The 16,368-nt window shown below is 44.9% G+C and overlaps 1 protein-coding gene across 2 annotated transcripts in view; it reads left to right on the forward strand.

The window, feature by feature from the left end:
• Positions 1–16,368, forward strand: part of COL27A1 (collagen type XXVII alpha 1 chain) — a 296,056-nt gene that overhangs the window by 43,977 nt on the left and 235,711 nt on the right. For both annotated transcript variants that reach the window (XM_014580186.4, XM_014580190.4), the window contains one exon: positions 4,145–4,198. In XM_014580186.4, coding sequence (XP_014435672.3) covers positions 4,145–4,198 — 54 coding nt within the window. The remainder of the gene's footprint in view (positions 1–4,144; positions 4,199–16,368) is intronic.

Here is a 16,368-nt window from a genome sequence, read left to right on the forward strand (position 1 = left end):
TGTATGCATACCGCACTTGCTAATGAAGCCCGGGATTTGAATTTCCCGGGCTTCATTAGCATAAGCGGGGAGCCGCCATTTTTAAATCCCCGCTGCTTCGAACCCCGTGTAGCGCGGCTACACGGGGCTCGAACTAGGTAGTTCGGACTAGGGTGCCTATTCCGAACTACCGGTACACCTCGTTTCACGAGGAGTACCGGTAGTTCGGAATAGGACCCTAGTCCGAACTACCTAGTTCGAGCCCCGTGTAGCCGCGCTACACGGGGTTCGAAGCAGCGGGGATTTAAAAATGGCGGCTCCCCGCTTATGCTAATGAAGCCCGGGAAATTCAAATCCCGGGCTTCATTAGCAAGTGCGGTATGCATACATTACCCCGCTAGTTCGAACTAGCGGGGTAGTGTAGACATACCCTCAGCATTTATCTACTATGGGTGAGGACTGGTAATGTTCAGCAAGGTTCTTTCCCAGGAGAGACTTTGTTAGCATGCATGCAAGCTTTTACTGTTTGAAACCATAGCCTAGAATGGAATTTGGAGTAGGGGGTCTCCAAGTATTATCTTGGTTCTAAATGGCACATTTGAGTTCATATTCCTGAGATCTTTGCTAGGGATCTTGGAACTTTTAACTCTTCCTGTGAAGACTCTGCGTCACCTGTATTGTTTCCCAAGTGGCACATTCAGTTTTATGACATTCTGAACTTGTGGGAAGAGAGCACCACATTAGTCTTTGTTTGGGGAAGAAAAGCTGTAGGGAGCAGGAACAGAACTGTGAAGTACAACTCTGCAGCTTTTCTGATCATTTTCTACTCGTAATTCTACTTTTGGTAGAAGCTCTTTCAACTTCTGAGCAGTTGGAAAGTTCAGGCTGGGTTCCAAACATTCTTTAGCCTTCTGCTCTTTCTCTTTCTCCAGCCCCACAAAAGAAACAAAAATACGTCATTCATAACAAGCTACTTGAATGTAAATCCCCAGTGAGACAATTTAGCAAACAATTATGAATGTCAGTACAGTAAAAAGAGTGGCAAGAGTGATTAGGAGTTGCAGCAGATCTCGGGACATTTGGATCCTCCAGTCCATTGAGGATACATTTAAGGAAGGATTTTACAGTTTGATTTTATCCCCTCTAGTTTCTAGTACTGTACCTTGGGAATATACCATCTAATTTGTTAATTGACTCACCACCTCATCAATGGAAGAGGGACATACACCAGCTTTTGTAAACCCTGAGCAGATTTGCCACACATTTCATACAAATACAGTGGTAATGGTAAATAGTAAAGCAAGCTTATTGACTGAAAAGATCGAATTTAAGCGACTATATGGTATGTCTACACTTTGGGATAAAGTCGAGTTAAGATCTGCAACTTCAGCTACATTAATTGTGTAGCTAAAGTCAAAGTACCTTCACGACTTTTGGCACTGTCTACACAATAAGAAGGAGAAGAAAGAACACTTTTCCTTTGGTCTCCCTTATTCCTCATGAAATGAGGGTTGTAGAAATCGGAGTAAGAAGTCCGTTATTTCAAAATGATCATATATATAGTAGCCCAGTGTCTGAAAGTCTGTAACGCTGAAAGGCTGGCTGTTCCCTCTGGGGGGCGCTGTTGCCTGAAATGCTGGCTGTTCCCTCTAGGCGGCCCGTGCTGCATGTGGAGTGCTGGGCCCAAACGGCTGTTTGCTCTGCTTGCTCCCCCGCGGCGGTCCAGCTGAGTGGCGCAGAAGTCAGCCGAGCACCACGGCGGGAGGCAAACGGGGGAGTGGGGCGGTGATGTGCGGTGTGACAGCGGGTCCAGGCCCTGCCCCCTGGCCATGAACATCACCGCCCCGCCCCCCTTCGCCTCTCACAGTGGTCCTCGGCTGACTTCTGCGCTGCTCAGCCAGACCGCTGCGTGGGAGCAAGCAACCATTTGGGCTCCGCGGTCCCCCAAGTGAGAGGCAGGAGAGGGAAGAGAAGGGGAAGAGAGAGACAGAGAGAGAGGCAGAAGCCAGAGGAGAGCTGAGAGAGAGAGGGGGGGAGGCAGTAGGAGGAGGAGGAGAGAGAGAGAGAGAGAGAGAGAGACGGAGCAAGACCGGAGGCTCAGCAGAGAAGACCAACGTGGAGGAGAGACCTGAAAATCCCGTCTTATGATGGGCTAATTGGCTAGTTTTGAAATAATGGGCTTGCTGTGCAAACGCACACTCTGTAATTTTGAAATAACATGAGTTATTTCAAAAAAAGCGTGCAGTGTAGATATAGCCTATAAGTGTTAGGCAGAAGGTCAGAGTATTTACCAAAATGAAATAAAACATAAACACGCAGTCTAAACTCTCAACCCTATAAGATTGGGCCATAACTAGGTCAAGCAATTTTTCTCACCCCAATGGATATTGCAGTCCATAGTACACAAATTTCACCTTTGAAATCGGGGCCAGACTCCTCTGTTGAAGTCTTCAGAGGCTACTGAAGGCTACATCAGAGCCTACACTGCAGCACTATTTCAGGATACTGGAGGTATCCCAAAATAGCTATTCCACATCTTTTGAGCACGCTCATCCTTTCAAAATATAACGGGTTCGCTATTCTGACATCCCTGTAAACCTCATTACATGAAGGCTGTGTCTACACTGGCCACTTATTCCGGAAAATCAGCCGCTTTTCCGGAATAACTTGCCAGCTGTCTACACTGGCCCCTTGAATTTCCGGAAAAGCACTGACGATCTACTGTAAAATCATCAGTGCTTTTCCGGAAAAGCTATGCTGCTCCTGTTCGGGCAAAAGTCCTTTTCCGGAAAACTGTTCCGGAAAAGGGCCAGTGTAGACAGCACAGATTTCTTTTCCGCAAAAAAGCCCTGATCACGAAAATGACGATCGGGGCTTTTTTTGCGGAAAAGCTCGTCTACATTGGCACGGACGCTTTTCCGGAAAAAGTGCTTTTCCGGAAAAGCATCCTGCCAATGTAGATGCGCTTTTTCTGGAAATACTTATAACAGAAAACTGTTCCGTTTTAAGCATTTCCGGAAAAGGGTGCCAGTGTAGACGTAGCCGAGGAGTAAGGGATGTTTTGGAATAGCGATTTATTTTGAAATAAGTGCTGTGCAGACAGCACCACATTTTGAAATAAGCTAATTAGAAATATGATTGAAATAAGATACTCAGTTTGCGTAGCTCAAATGGCGTATCTTATTTTGACCTACGGTGCAGTGTAGACACACCCAGAGTGTCCTTGTTGCTTGGGCAGGAGAAAGGTCAAGCCACCATGTTCTGTTTTGTACCCTCACTCCTATTTACTTGGAGAGCTCAAGTCCAGGCATGTTTGGGGGCATTGCTGAGTTTCCAGGCAAACTTAAGCAATTCCCTGGATATGGCCTCATGCAGGTGAATCATTGCATTGTAGCTCACTTGCTGGACAATGGCTGTTGACAGCCCACTTGGGCATTGGTTATTCTCCTTGCTTTCATCTCTGGGAAGCTAATATCTGGCTGATACCCCAACTTATGATATGTGTAATGAAAACCATGCAACCTAATTCTCAGAACTTGATATGCGTTAATGTTGGACATTATGTTGGACACTTCATCATGGACAGAGAGATGACTTTCAATAGATCATAACCTTTCCCAAGATACATGCTTTATACGTAAGATCACGATGATATAAGAATGAGGCATTCAGAGGTTACTGGGTGCTCCCCCAAGGTATAGTGTCACAATAATATCTAGGAAAGTACAGAGCTGGAGTACAATTATCTCCTTAATATTAGAGTTCATCTTGGAACCTACAATAAAGAGCTGACTATGTTTCCTTAGCTTTTGTTTATGACAGACGATGTGCCTGCTTCTTGTGTTACCTATATTATCTTATAGCACAGAATCCAGGAAACTGAAACAATGAAACATAGCTGTGATTAAAGAACTAGACTAGAGCAGCAAGATGAGAATGCTTTGTCTATGCTGTATAGAAATACATAGTCTATGACCGATGTGCATAATTTGTATCCTTTACAGCAATTGGAGAAGTTGCATGGAAACTCTGGACTTTATGCCATTACTGGTCTTTCTTCCTCACTCCTGCTCCAAACAGTTAGATTCTGACTCTTCCAGAACAGTTGTCATGGGCACTATCTTCTGCATAACTTGTAAATAATATTTATTTACTTCTTTTCTAGGGTCCTCCAGGTCTACCAGGCTTACCAGGCCCACCTGGCAAAAGAGGCCCACGGGTAAGTGGCTTTTTATGTCTACACCTGTGCCTTATTGCTGGCATCTTGTCTTTCTGTGTTGCTATTTGCTATGCCAACATATGGTTCTACAGTAGCTATTGAGCTAGTGACCACTGCAAGCACAGCTGTTGAGGTCTGGCACAATTTACAGCAAAGACCGGCCTTCTGCTTCCCTCCTCCCCTATCGAAATTTCTCCTGCCATGGCCTGGGAAAGGAGCAGACTGATCTGGCATTTGGTATCAGACAATCCATGGGACTGTCACTCTCTGTCCTTATCTTTCTATTTTTTCTCTTTGGTATCCACCCTTTTATTGTCATAAACCACAGTTGGACCTTTGACTTGACCATGCTTTTTTTTTCTGGCCTGCATCTTCCAAATATCCAGACCTTTTTCCTGTCACCTCTGAATTTTGCCCTGGCACACTGTGCTATCTGAATGGCTAAAATAATAAAATTCTGAATAATATAATTCTTTTTAATTTATTTCCACTCATTTTAGCTCTGGTGGGCTATTTCAGAATCTAGGACAAAATCTCTACCGTAATCTTCATTATCTTCAGTGAGTATTTTACCCCATATCTACTAAATTCAGATACAAATATGCCCCATCCTCTGAAACATCTGGGGGGCATAGTTGAGTTCTGTAGTCAGCTAAGTTGCACAAAACTTTTATCGTGAACTCATCTGCAGCAGCATCTATTGTACTACTGGGCAGTTCTGTACCTGGCTGTGTTTTTAACAATAGAAGGTGATTCATAGTGTTGTTCCAAAGTGCAGTTCTGAGTGTGGATCCTGACAGCACTCTCTTGCACATTGAGCTGGGAGGAGTGGGGCTCTCGGTCTTCAAGGCAGCAATAGGAGGAAGGATCATTTAATATCATGACCAAGTCCCTTCCTTCATTTGACCCTTGAGCTGCCTCAACTGGTGCCAGAGGGAACTTTGTTTGGAAAAATGAGTCAGCTCCACAAGAGGCCTTTGAAAGATGGCTTTGAGGGCAGAAAACAGGGCAATGCCAAAGGATGCTTGTTCCAGTCCTATAGGGTCATGGGAAATAGGCATGGACAAGTATATCCCATTTCTATACCAGGAAAAGGGAATGGTCTGCTTTTTTTTCAAAGAAGCTGAGTGCTACAGCTCCCCCAAACCACCTCTCCTCTGCGGCACAGATAACATTAAACCCATATGCCTGGAGCCCCAGGATCCAAGTGGATTGTTAGCTAGGTATGGGTGCAGGTAGTGCCTTACTAGCATGTGAATGCCATGTATGATTCATACAAAGAAGTATTTTGTGCTGGTACGTGCAAAGACATGCCGTTCAAAGGGAGGCAGCGTGACTAGGGCTTAATGCAGACTCCTGCACTCTAACTTGGATTCTGCCACTGACACATTTGAAGTAAGGGAAGTCATTTGACCCTATCAGTAACAGAAGATTCACACAGGGATGTAATACTGCGCTCGGGTGAGGATTAACTAACTAGTATCTGCGCTTCTGCTGCAAATTTCATTCCAGAAGCTCTTAAGCTCTTCTATAATGGTCCCTGATTCTCATTTACACTATGGCCCCTTTCCTCCACTCTGCCACTGTAAAGGGACCTTAAAGTGTACTTCATGCCTCCCTTAAGCCCCCCTAATGCTGCCCAGGTGATGTAAAGGGGCCTTAATACAAAGGAGGATCAGGCCTGATGTTTTCAATACAGGTTATTTACTTGCTTCACTATTCCACACTGTAACCTTTACAGTATGGGCACTGGGGGTATGTCTACACTACAAAGTTAATTCGAACTAATGGATGTTAGTTCGAATTAACTTTGATAGGCACTGCACAAGCGCTCCGCTAGTTCGAACTTAATTCGAACTAGCGGAGCGCTTAGTTCGAACTAGGAAAACCTCATTCTACGAGGACTAAGCCTAGTTCGAACTTACTAGTTCGAATTAAGGGGTGTGTAGCCACTTAATTCGAACTAGCGGGAGGCTAGCCCTCCCCAGCTTTCCCTGGTGGCCACTCTGGCCAACACCAGGGAAACTCGTATGCCCCCCTCTCGGCCCCGGACCCCTTAAAGGGGCACGGGCTGGCTACGGTGCCCGTGCCAGGTGCAAGCCTGCCAGCACCCAGCCAGCAGACCCTGCACCTGGCACGGCTCGAGCCAGCCACCCGATGCCCCCCAGCCCTCCCCCTCTTCCTGGGACCAGGCTGGCAGCTCCTGGGAGCTTGGCCGGGACCGCAAGAGGCGGGCACCCGCCTGGTCTAGTGCGGACATCGTGGCCCTCGTCCACGACCTCCGCACTAGGCACAGGAAAGTGGCCATCTAGGGCAGGAGAGCTGCCAGCCTGGCCACCCAGGAGCAGGTGTGCATGAAAATCAAGGTGGTCCACTGAGACTCCCGACCCTGAGCCCTGAGCTTACAATGGCCATACTGGGTCAGACCAAAGGTCCATCTAGCCCAGTAGCCTGTCTGCTGACAGCGGCCAACCCTAGGGACCCTGGAGGGGATGGACCGAAGACAGTGACTAAGCCATTTGTCTCGTGCCATCCATCTCCAACCTGCCACAAACTTTGGGCAGGGACACCACTCCTACCCCCTGGCTAATAACACTCCATGGACCCAACCTCCATGACTTTATCTCACTTCTGTATAAACTCTGTTCTAGTTCTAGCCTTCACAGCCTCCTGCAGCAAGGAGTTCCACAGGTTGACTCTTTGCTTTGTGAAGAACAACTTTCTGTTACTAGTTTGAAGCCTGCTACCCATTCCTTTCCTTTGGTGACCTCTAGTCCTTCTATTATGGGACTAATGAAGAACTTTTCTTTATGCACCCTCTCCACCCCACTCATGCTTTTAGAGACCTCTATCCTATCCCCCCTCTATCTCCTCTTTTCTAAGCTGAAAAGTCCCAGTCTTTTTAGCCTCTCTTCATATGAGACCTGTTTCCAACCCCTGATCATTGTAGTTGCCCTCCCCTCTCCCAGCCTCTCTCTTCCCCTCTCCCACCTCTTTTTCCCAGTCTCCCCCAGTTTTGTTCAATAAAGAGAGATTCTATTTTTGTACACAATTGTCCTTTATTTAGTACATCAGGAAGGGGGGCTAGGGAGGGGTAAGTGGAAGGAGGTGAGGAAGAAATGGCGTACGAACCCCCAATGGGGAGGACTGGGCTGGCTCTGCGGGCTTCTGGGGGTGGAAGCTCTCCTGCAGCCTCCCAATTGCCCCCTCTCCCCAGATGGCAGCCTGCGGCAAGTGCAGCCGAGAAATGCCTGATGGCCGAGTGCTGTGATGTGCCCAGTGTGGGTACTCCGGGCAATCCAAGCCAGGACTGCTTTGCAAGTGGGGCACCCCTGAGAACTGTCTGTCCGGGGTGGGGGTCGGGTCCCTTTAAGCACAGCCCTCGGCTAGCCTGAGGCAGCAGCTCCACGCTCTAAGTCCTCATCTGATGCCCTGCCGGCACTGCTTCCGGCCATCCTTAACCCCGGTTCAGGGTCCACTTAATGTGGACATGCTAGTTCGAATTAGCAAAACGCTAATTCGAACTAGTTTTTTAGTCTTGATCCGTTAGTTCGAATTAGCTTAGTTCGAATTAACTAAGTTAGTTCGAATTAGCGCTGTAGTGTAGACATACCCTGAGAGATTTAAGCATTTAGCTATTGTGTACTGTTGTGTTCATGATGCTAGGTAACATTTTGCACAGCTGTAGCTCTTTTGTGCAGACACCTGGGCAGAGCAACCCACAGCATAGCAAGACACAGTATTATTTTTCCCCCTCTGGCAAACAGAAGGACCCAGCAGTAGTTTTACAAGGCTCCCGGTACATATTTTACACAGTCCTTTATTGACAAACAGATTTGCGCAGACCATGCTTACACAGCACCACAGGGGTTTGCTGTATAAGCCTACAGTTGCTGAAAATTCCCAGTCGGGGCTGAAAGCCTCTGCTCTTCCCGTCTCATACTTACTGCTTGTCTCCAGCAGAGCTCAGTGAGTACAAAGAGATGTCTCCATGTGGAGCTGGGAGTGCAGTTTTCAGCTCAAGGAGACAGATTCATACTAGCTCTCATGGAGCCAGCATAATACAAATAGAACACAGCTGCAATGGCCTGTGTGGCGGGAGAAGCTAGCCTCCCCAGAAACATGCTTGGGTGGCTAGCCCCTCCCAGTGCACACACTGGCCATTTCCTGTGTTCTATTTTTAGTGTGTTAGCTTGAGAAGCGCTAATGCGAATAAGTGTCCTAGAGCTGGGTCCAGTCACAACCCCAGCTTGGTCCTGCCATGAGAGCAGGAGACTGGACTTAGTGACGTGGTGACCTCTCGAGATCCCTTCCAATTCTCGTATTCTATCATTCTATGATTCTTAACCCAGGATCTGGAGGCCCCAACTTTCCTATGCACATGTATCCACATTTCCCAGCTTAACAAAAACTAAGCTTTGAAATTTCAGTGGCATTAAATGCAAAAAAGTATTATTAAGGTTATAAGCGGGCATATGGGTTTTTCAGTGTCCTCCCATCTACAGCATAGCCTGCCTCATTAGGGAAATCCTAACTTTCACATGGAACTACTCGATTAGCTGATTAATCGAAATTTAACACCCCTAGTATAAATGCCTGGACTGGAGTGCTAGAGACAGAACTGCCATGTGTACTTTGTCTTCATACTTGGTTTGGGGATTTAAGGATTTGCACAGAAGGGAGGGAATATGCCCAGAGAGTAGGATGGGCTTAGAGGGGTTCTTGGGTTTGGTTTCAAAGGAATCCTGAAAAAATAATCAGTTCCAGAGAGGATTTTTTCCTCTTTTTGCTTAACCTGTACCTCCTGTGTACTTCTTCTGCAATGGCACAGACCCCTGTCCCTGCTGCAACGTGCCCGATACTGGATCTGCCCATAGGTCTATCAAGAGAGGAATCCTACATCCAGGAGAGAAGCTGGCCTTTGACATTTCATAGGGAGGAAGAACAATACACATCATTAAATTTACAATGCTGTATGTTTTAAGAGCAGGAAGGATTTTTCCTCTCCCATGAATTTTATGGCCTGACACCTAAAGCCTAGTTCCCTCAGCTTAGATAATTTCAGTGTTGTTAAAACTTATATCAACCACCTCCACAGAAAATCCTGCCACAACCTTTGACTCTAACCAGCTCCAGCAGTGAATTCCACAAGGTGACAATATCCTATGGATACAGCATAATGTAAGTCAAACCTCTCTAATCTGGCAACATGCGTAGTCCAGCATGATTGTAGTTAGCTGGATGTCCATTTATGGTGTGGCCAAGTTTCCCTCAGTCCTGTAAAGTTTGTTTATAGCCACCAGTCCTGCAGTGTTCTGTGCTGTTATTTAGCTCAAATTTACTCCTAAATGTCTTCTAAGAGCCCAGTAAGCAGTGGAAGACAATAATGACCACCTGTGGTTCGACAAATTCTCTGGTTTGGCACCAGTCGGGTCCCAAGGGTGCTGGACTAGGTTCAATCTGTATTTCTACCTCTTTATATAAATCTGCAGTTGACCCTCGTGTTATCTGGTTATTGGGCCGCGTAAGAAGAATGAGTGGCTTTCTCTTTTCTAGGGTCAGCGTACAACTGTTGTTTTGTAGAGGGCTGGCAGGTCTCATGATGCTGGCTCCTTATTTCCAGCTTTCCTGACCAAAACAAGCTCTAGAAGACAAAGCACAATATTTTCAGTGTATAACTGCAGCTATACAAGGGGCCCTTGTCAGCATCGCTGTCAGACTCTAATTGCACCCCAACTGATATAGTGAAAGTTTGTAGGGTAGACCTGGACAGTTACTTAATTGTGATAGGCATGGCACTCCCAGCTGTAGTTTGTGCTGCCATATCATACAAGCTTTTATGACGCTACTTCAGGCAGGGGCATACAGGGATTTTATTTAACTTTTTATATTTTTGGTACAATCCCTAGGCTGGGTGCAGTTATAAAGATAAGGATTCCTCAAATGGTAATAGTTGTACCAGCATAAAGCACCTTTGTACTGACATAACGGCATCCGAGCTGGGGAGGTTCTTCCACATTAACTATGCTGTTATAAAGTGCTATCCCCTTTGTGTGCAGACAGCTCGATTACACTGAAGAATGTGCTTGGCTTAGTGAGGTCTGCAGAAAGAGAGTTTAAAAGTGCTGTAAATGGCAACAATAATGCTTATGCGGCACTTTCCAAATGTTAATTAAACCTTACAACCACACTCTGGAGTAGCACAGGGAGCCTGCACATGTGGAAACCAATGGGAAGTTTGCCATTGGCTTCATTCCCGTAGAAGAAGAAACAGACAGGCTAAAATGTTAAGAAGTGCTTAAGTGACTTAGGTGCTTAAGTCCCATTGAAAGGCAATTTCCCCTTTTTGCAGTTAGGCAAACTGATTTGCCCAGGGTCTTATAGACAGCCAGTTGCAGAACTGGGAATAGGACCCAAAAGTCTAAAGCAAACTGTCTGCACTAATTTTAACCTCACAATAAATAGGAGAAATTCCAATGTTGAAGTAGGTACAAATGTGCTATTGCATTCGCCGATTCTTACCTCAATCATGCCATGAGCTTCAGAGCTTCAGAAGATTCTGAGCTCCTGATATAGCATTTCTTTGCTACATTTTGTCTTTGGTTGCAAAAAAAACCAAAACAAACAAAACACAAACCCTCCCCTTTTTTAAAAAAAATGGGGCTTTCCTCCCAAGATGATAAAATTTTAGTCTGCTGCAAAGATTGTTCCAAACTCCTCATTTCACTAGGAAGGTTTTCCAGTTTCTAAGTAGAATTGTTTAAAGAAACAGTTTGTTTGGCCTCATTTCAAATATTTTACTCGTTTTTCATTAAGCTAAAGGTCAGAGTGGAATCTGGAGGTCAGGAGCAGAAAAGCTGCTTTACATTGTGAAGCCCCCAAATATAATGAGTTTTCAATGAGTCGCCGTCCCTTTGGATCAAGTTCTTTAGCATTTTACATGAGTTTTTTTTAATGTGTGTGTGGGAATTGCACACAGTCGCACTTTTGTTAATGTGTGCCGGCTGTGAACCAATGTAAATAAAAGAGTTTCTGTAAAAGGGTTCCCATCTCTGCCCTCATAGCTGAGATGAACTGACTGGCACTGTGGGGTTCACAAGTAGATGGCTTTCACGTGAGTAACATTCCATTCAGATTACAAGCCTAGCCACATTTGGGAACCCCCCTACCTCACCCCACTCCATCTTCAGAACACATTGAAGGATTGTGTTCAATGCCTTGTTTCCATGCTGCTGATTCTCTGGTAACTGCTGATGATTAAAACAGTGTCCCATGATGAAACTTTCCATGGAATTTCTGGTGACGAGGCTGGAAGACTTCAGATGTAAGTTGACTTGTTGCTGAGTTTTATTGTTTCAGCAGTGCTGAGAGTGAGCCAAGGATGCGTGTGTGAATAAATCTAGGGGCTGGTAGAATTTCAGCTCCTAACTTGATAGAGTCAGTGTTGTCACATCTGATGCAAAGAAAAGAGAGATGTGGGATAATGAGGATGACATGTAGTTATAATACTTACAAGGCTATACTGACCCTTTTAGTGAATGGGAAACAAGTAGAGTGTAATCTAGAAGAGCATGAATAGAGGTTGCAGCTACCTGTAGGCATTGTTCATCTTTGGAAAGGCAACTATGAATGGGAGATACAAATTAGGGAGAGGTGATCCTGATGGTCTGAAAGGGAAGGGTAGTAAAAGCTGGGTTAGGCTGAGTAAAACACGATGGTTAGCTAGAGGGCAGATTGGATACTGTCTTTGTGAGGTGTGTGTTGATAGCAGGATGGATGTCTCTGAGCCTGTTGGTTTGACGAGAAGAAGCTGCCCGTTAACATGTCAACTAACAGGTGGTTAATTGGGATGGGAGCATCAAATGTTTCAGCTGTAGTTGTAGAGTGCCAATAGTCTGATGTGGTCCATTTGCTGAGGAGCTGTCATAAATATGCCATTGGTGAAGTTCCCTCTGTGCAGGATTCGTTCAGGTGGGAGTAGTTAAAACTGATCCTACTGGAGTGGCAAAGGCTTGGTGAGGATGAGATTGTGCAGCTGAGAAGGGGCTTTTCTTTGCATTGGCTTTTTATAAGTTCTTTGTGTCTTAAGTGTGAGTGAAAGGGACAAGATGGAGGGTACTGTAAACTGGGGAGGCTGCTGGTTCTCCACCAAACATACAGCCCATTATTATTTATTTGTATACTGGTAGCATATAAGAGTCCCTGTCACAGGCCAGGAGCCCCGCTCTGTGAGGTGCTGTACAAACACAACAAAACCACAGTCTTTGCTCCAGAGAGGTTACACTCTATGCATCTGTGTTCCTGAGTTCTGCTCTAAAAGAATAAGTGTTAGGGCTCGGAGAGTACTCCATTCCCTATATTCATTGAATCATAGGGCACTTTGTTGACACTGCCTATAAGCATGCGGATTGTGACGGTGGGGAGATCAGTACCCATGCAGCAAAGAAGCAACTCCAAAACCCAGGTTGCATCAGCAGCCACACAGCTATTGGATGCTAGTGACTCGTTTATTGCAATCCATAAAATTACAGCCATGAGCTAAAGGTGAAAGATGACCTGGTTTATTACTGGACTCCCTCTGATTTGGAACATTTGCTAGGCAGGAGTTGTAAAATCAGCCAGCCTAATATAAACAGAGTTGGACTGTTCGAACCTTTGTGATCACGTATTATGGCTGAAAGAGAAGCATAAAGAGCTGAGTAGCGGCTGTTGGGATTAGTGTAAATGAAAAGGTAGATGTATCTAACACTGGATACGGGAGATAATAGAATGGCTCCACGAGCATCTGAGGCGCACACTGGTATATTTAGGATTGATTAGATTGCAGAGGGGTCATTAGCTCAATTAGTGATTTGATTGGAGTGGCATTGGCACAGGTGTTTTGGATAAGGGTAGGTGCATTGAAGTTAAGCATGGTGAGGGTTTTTTCATTGTTGCAACACACTGGGGTAGGTTGTTTTATTAAAGTTAGTTGCCTATAAGCAGATTTGATGAATGGTTGCTAATGGTGAGGCAGTATGAAAGAGGAGTGAAAAGTTGCCTGTAGGATTGGAGATAAATAAGTGCATTCAGCGATTGGCAGAACACAATCCATATAGCCTTTTAGCTCTGATCTGAGCATGTGTGCATGAGCTTAGTGGGTAGAGTTTGAAGTTCCACCAGCTACTTCCATTGTCATTATCAATTGTGGCATAGCTTAAATTTTAGAACCTGCCAGTGCATTGCTCAAAGCTCCCGAGGCAGATGCTGTCCTGTACATTCTGTTACTTTGCCCATGGTGGTTGTACCATGCTGAATCTTCCTCCTCTGCCAAGAATGTGGGTGTAATCTTAGATTAAGGGCTAACCATGTTGGAACATATCAAAATCAGGGTTTTTTTACCATGTTAGGATTATTGCCAGACTACGCCCATGTCTCTTTATGGCTGTACTAGACACTTAAATAGGACACTCATAAGCTGTGGTTTTAATCACTGCAGTGTCATGCTTACTGGGCTGGACTTCCCACTACGCCAGACTGAGATGCTTTGGAGATTTTGAGTAAGATGGATGCTATTTCGATATTGCTAACCCCATGTACTATTCATCTCCCTATGTCTCTGATCCTGCTCCCACTGTCAAAACTCTTATTGAATTCAACAGAATAGGAATAAGCCATCACACCAGGGTTTTTCCTGGGTGTGTTTATCTTTTTGCATAGCTTTATCACTGAGCATGAGAATTCTGATGTTGCAGAACTTTGTCTGGACTGAAGGCTGATCCTCTTTCCACGTTGGCTTTGGCTAATGCTTCCCCACCGTTGTGCTGGAAAAGTCTACCTATGAACTGCATTAGGTACATTATTTGCTGGCCCATGAGTTTCTGATTGCAAGTTTTGTCACAGATGAGCTACAGATATGAATCTGCATTTTTAAATACAAAATCATGGCATAATCTTTGTGAATATAGTAAAAGTCACAGATTTAGTGAGAAATCTTTTTTGTTAAAAAATACGCTGACAGATTGGGGTACTGACCATCTACAACAGCACCATATGCCCCAGAGCCACAATCCTAATCCTGGTCAGAGTCGGGAGGAGAGCTGGCCCTATATCCATGAGACAAAAGGCTCTGCTGCAGGGTGAGATATAAACACTCAAAAAGTTAAGTATCAGAGGGGTAGCCGTGTTAGTCTGAATCTGCAAAAGCGGCGAGGAGTCCTGTGGCACCTTATAGACTCAAAAAGTTGTGGACAAGCAGGAAAATCATGCTCTCTAGGTCTCTTTTCCCAGCATGACAAGCCTGCAGCTATAGCCGTAGAGTCCACATTTCCAATTGGAAGATGCATCAGTGTCAATCCACATAGGCTAGTCTCTTTTGGAGATTGTATGGCTACTCATAGCTTTCTGGTTAAGAGTTCTATCTTGTATCATAATGGAGAACAAATTGCATGAGTATGCACTACAAGGAGACCAAGATGTAAAACGGGATTTGAGTCAGGATGTTTGACTCTGAGCTTGCATAACAGCTGAATTGCACTCTCTTTTTAAATCTGGATTGATGCTTTAGATGTTGCACTGAACTGTTTGTATTAACTAGTGATGTGTGAAGATACTTTAGGATCTTGACGTTATAGAGATGTTGCTGCTCTAAACTCTGTCATTAAAACTAATCCCTCTATAATTAGAACCATTTTTCTTTACAGTTATGTGGCTCTGAACATGTATTTAATCCCCCAAAACCTACGGAAATGCTTTAATCAGAAACAGAGAAGGAAAGTGGTACAATGATTAGGGGCACTAACCTATGACCGGGAAGACTTGTGTTCAACTCCCTGCTCTGTCAGACTTCTCACCCCGTGAAATAGGATGGTATACATAGAAATGTCCATACTGGGTCACAGCAGTGGTCCATTTAGCCTAGTATCCTGTCTTCTGACAGTGGTCAGTGCCAGACACTTCACAGGGAACTAACAGGACAGGGTATTTATTAAGTAATCAGTCCCCGTCATCCAGTCTGAGCATCTGGCATTCAGGGTGTGTCTAGACTACAGAGTTTTGTCGACAAAAGTGGACTTTTGTCGACAAAACTATACCTGCGTCTACACTACCCGCTGAGTTCTGTCGACATAATGTCGACAGAACTCAGCAGTTTTGTCGATGCTGGTAAACCTCATTTTACGAGGCATAACACCTTTTGTCGACAGAGTTCTGTCAACAGAAGGTGTTATTTCATGTAGGGTTGTGTTTAGACTACAGGGTTTTGTCGACAAAGCAGCTTGCTTTGTCGACAGAACTGAATGTGTCTAGACGCTCCTTGTCGACAGAAGTTTTGTCGACAGATACTGTCAACAAAACTTCTGTCGACAAAAGCCTGTAGTCTAGACGTACCCTCAGAGACTTAGGGACACCCAGAGCATAGAGTTGAGTCCCTGAGCATCATGGCTAATATTCAGTGGTTGCGTCTAGATTGGCATGATTTTCTGGAAATGCTTTTAACGGAAAAGTTTTCCGTTAAAAGCATTTTCGGAACAGAGCGTCTAGATTGGCACGGATGCTTTTCCGCAAAAACACTTTTTGCGGAAAAGCGTCCATGCCAATCTAAACACGCTTTTCCGCAAAAAAGCCCCGATCGCCATTTTTGTGATCAGGGCTTTTTTGCGGAAAACAAATCTGAGCTGTGTACACTGGCCCTTTTGTGCAAAAGCTTTGCGCAAATGGGACTTTTGCCTGAACGGGAGCAGAATAGTATTTCCGTAAGAAGCACTGATTTCTTACAGTAGGAAGTCAGTGTTTTTGTGGAAATTCAAGCGGCCAGTGTAGACAGCTAGCAAGTTTTTCCGGAAAAGCGGCTGATCTTCCGGAAAAACTGGCCAGTCTAGACACAGCCAGTGAGGGCCCTCTCCTCCATGAACTTAGCTATTTCTTTTTTATTAAATTAGCCTATTTTTGGCTTACACAAATAGCCTGGTAATGAGTTCTGCAGGATGACTGTACATTGTGTGAAGAAGTACTTCCTTATGCTTGTTTAAAACCTGCTGCCTATTGTTTTCATGAGGTAACATCTGGTTCTTGTGTTATGTGAAGAGATAACTACCAACTTCCTATTCACTGTCTCTGCACATTCATGATTTTACAGGATTCTGTCATATCCCCCATTAGTCTTCTCTTTTCTAAACTGTATAGTTCTGGTC

This window comes from Pelodiscus sinensis, chromosome 23, assembly GCF_052426305.1.
Source record: "Pelodiscus sinensis isolate ZL-2025 chromosome 23, ASM5242630v1, whole genome shotgun sequence".
Classification (NCBI taxonomy): Eukaryota; Metazoa; Chordata; order Testudines; family Trionychidae; genus Pelodiscus; species Pelodiscus sinensis.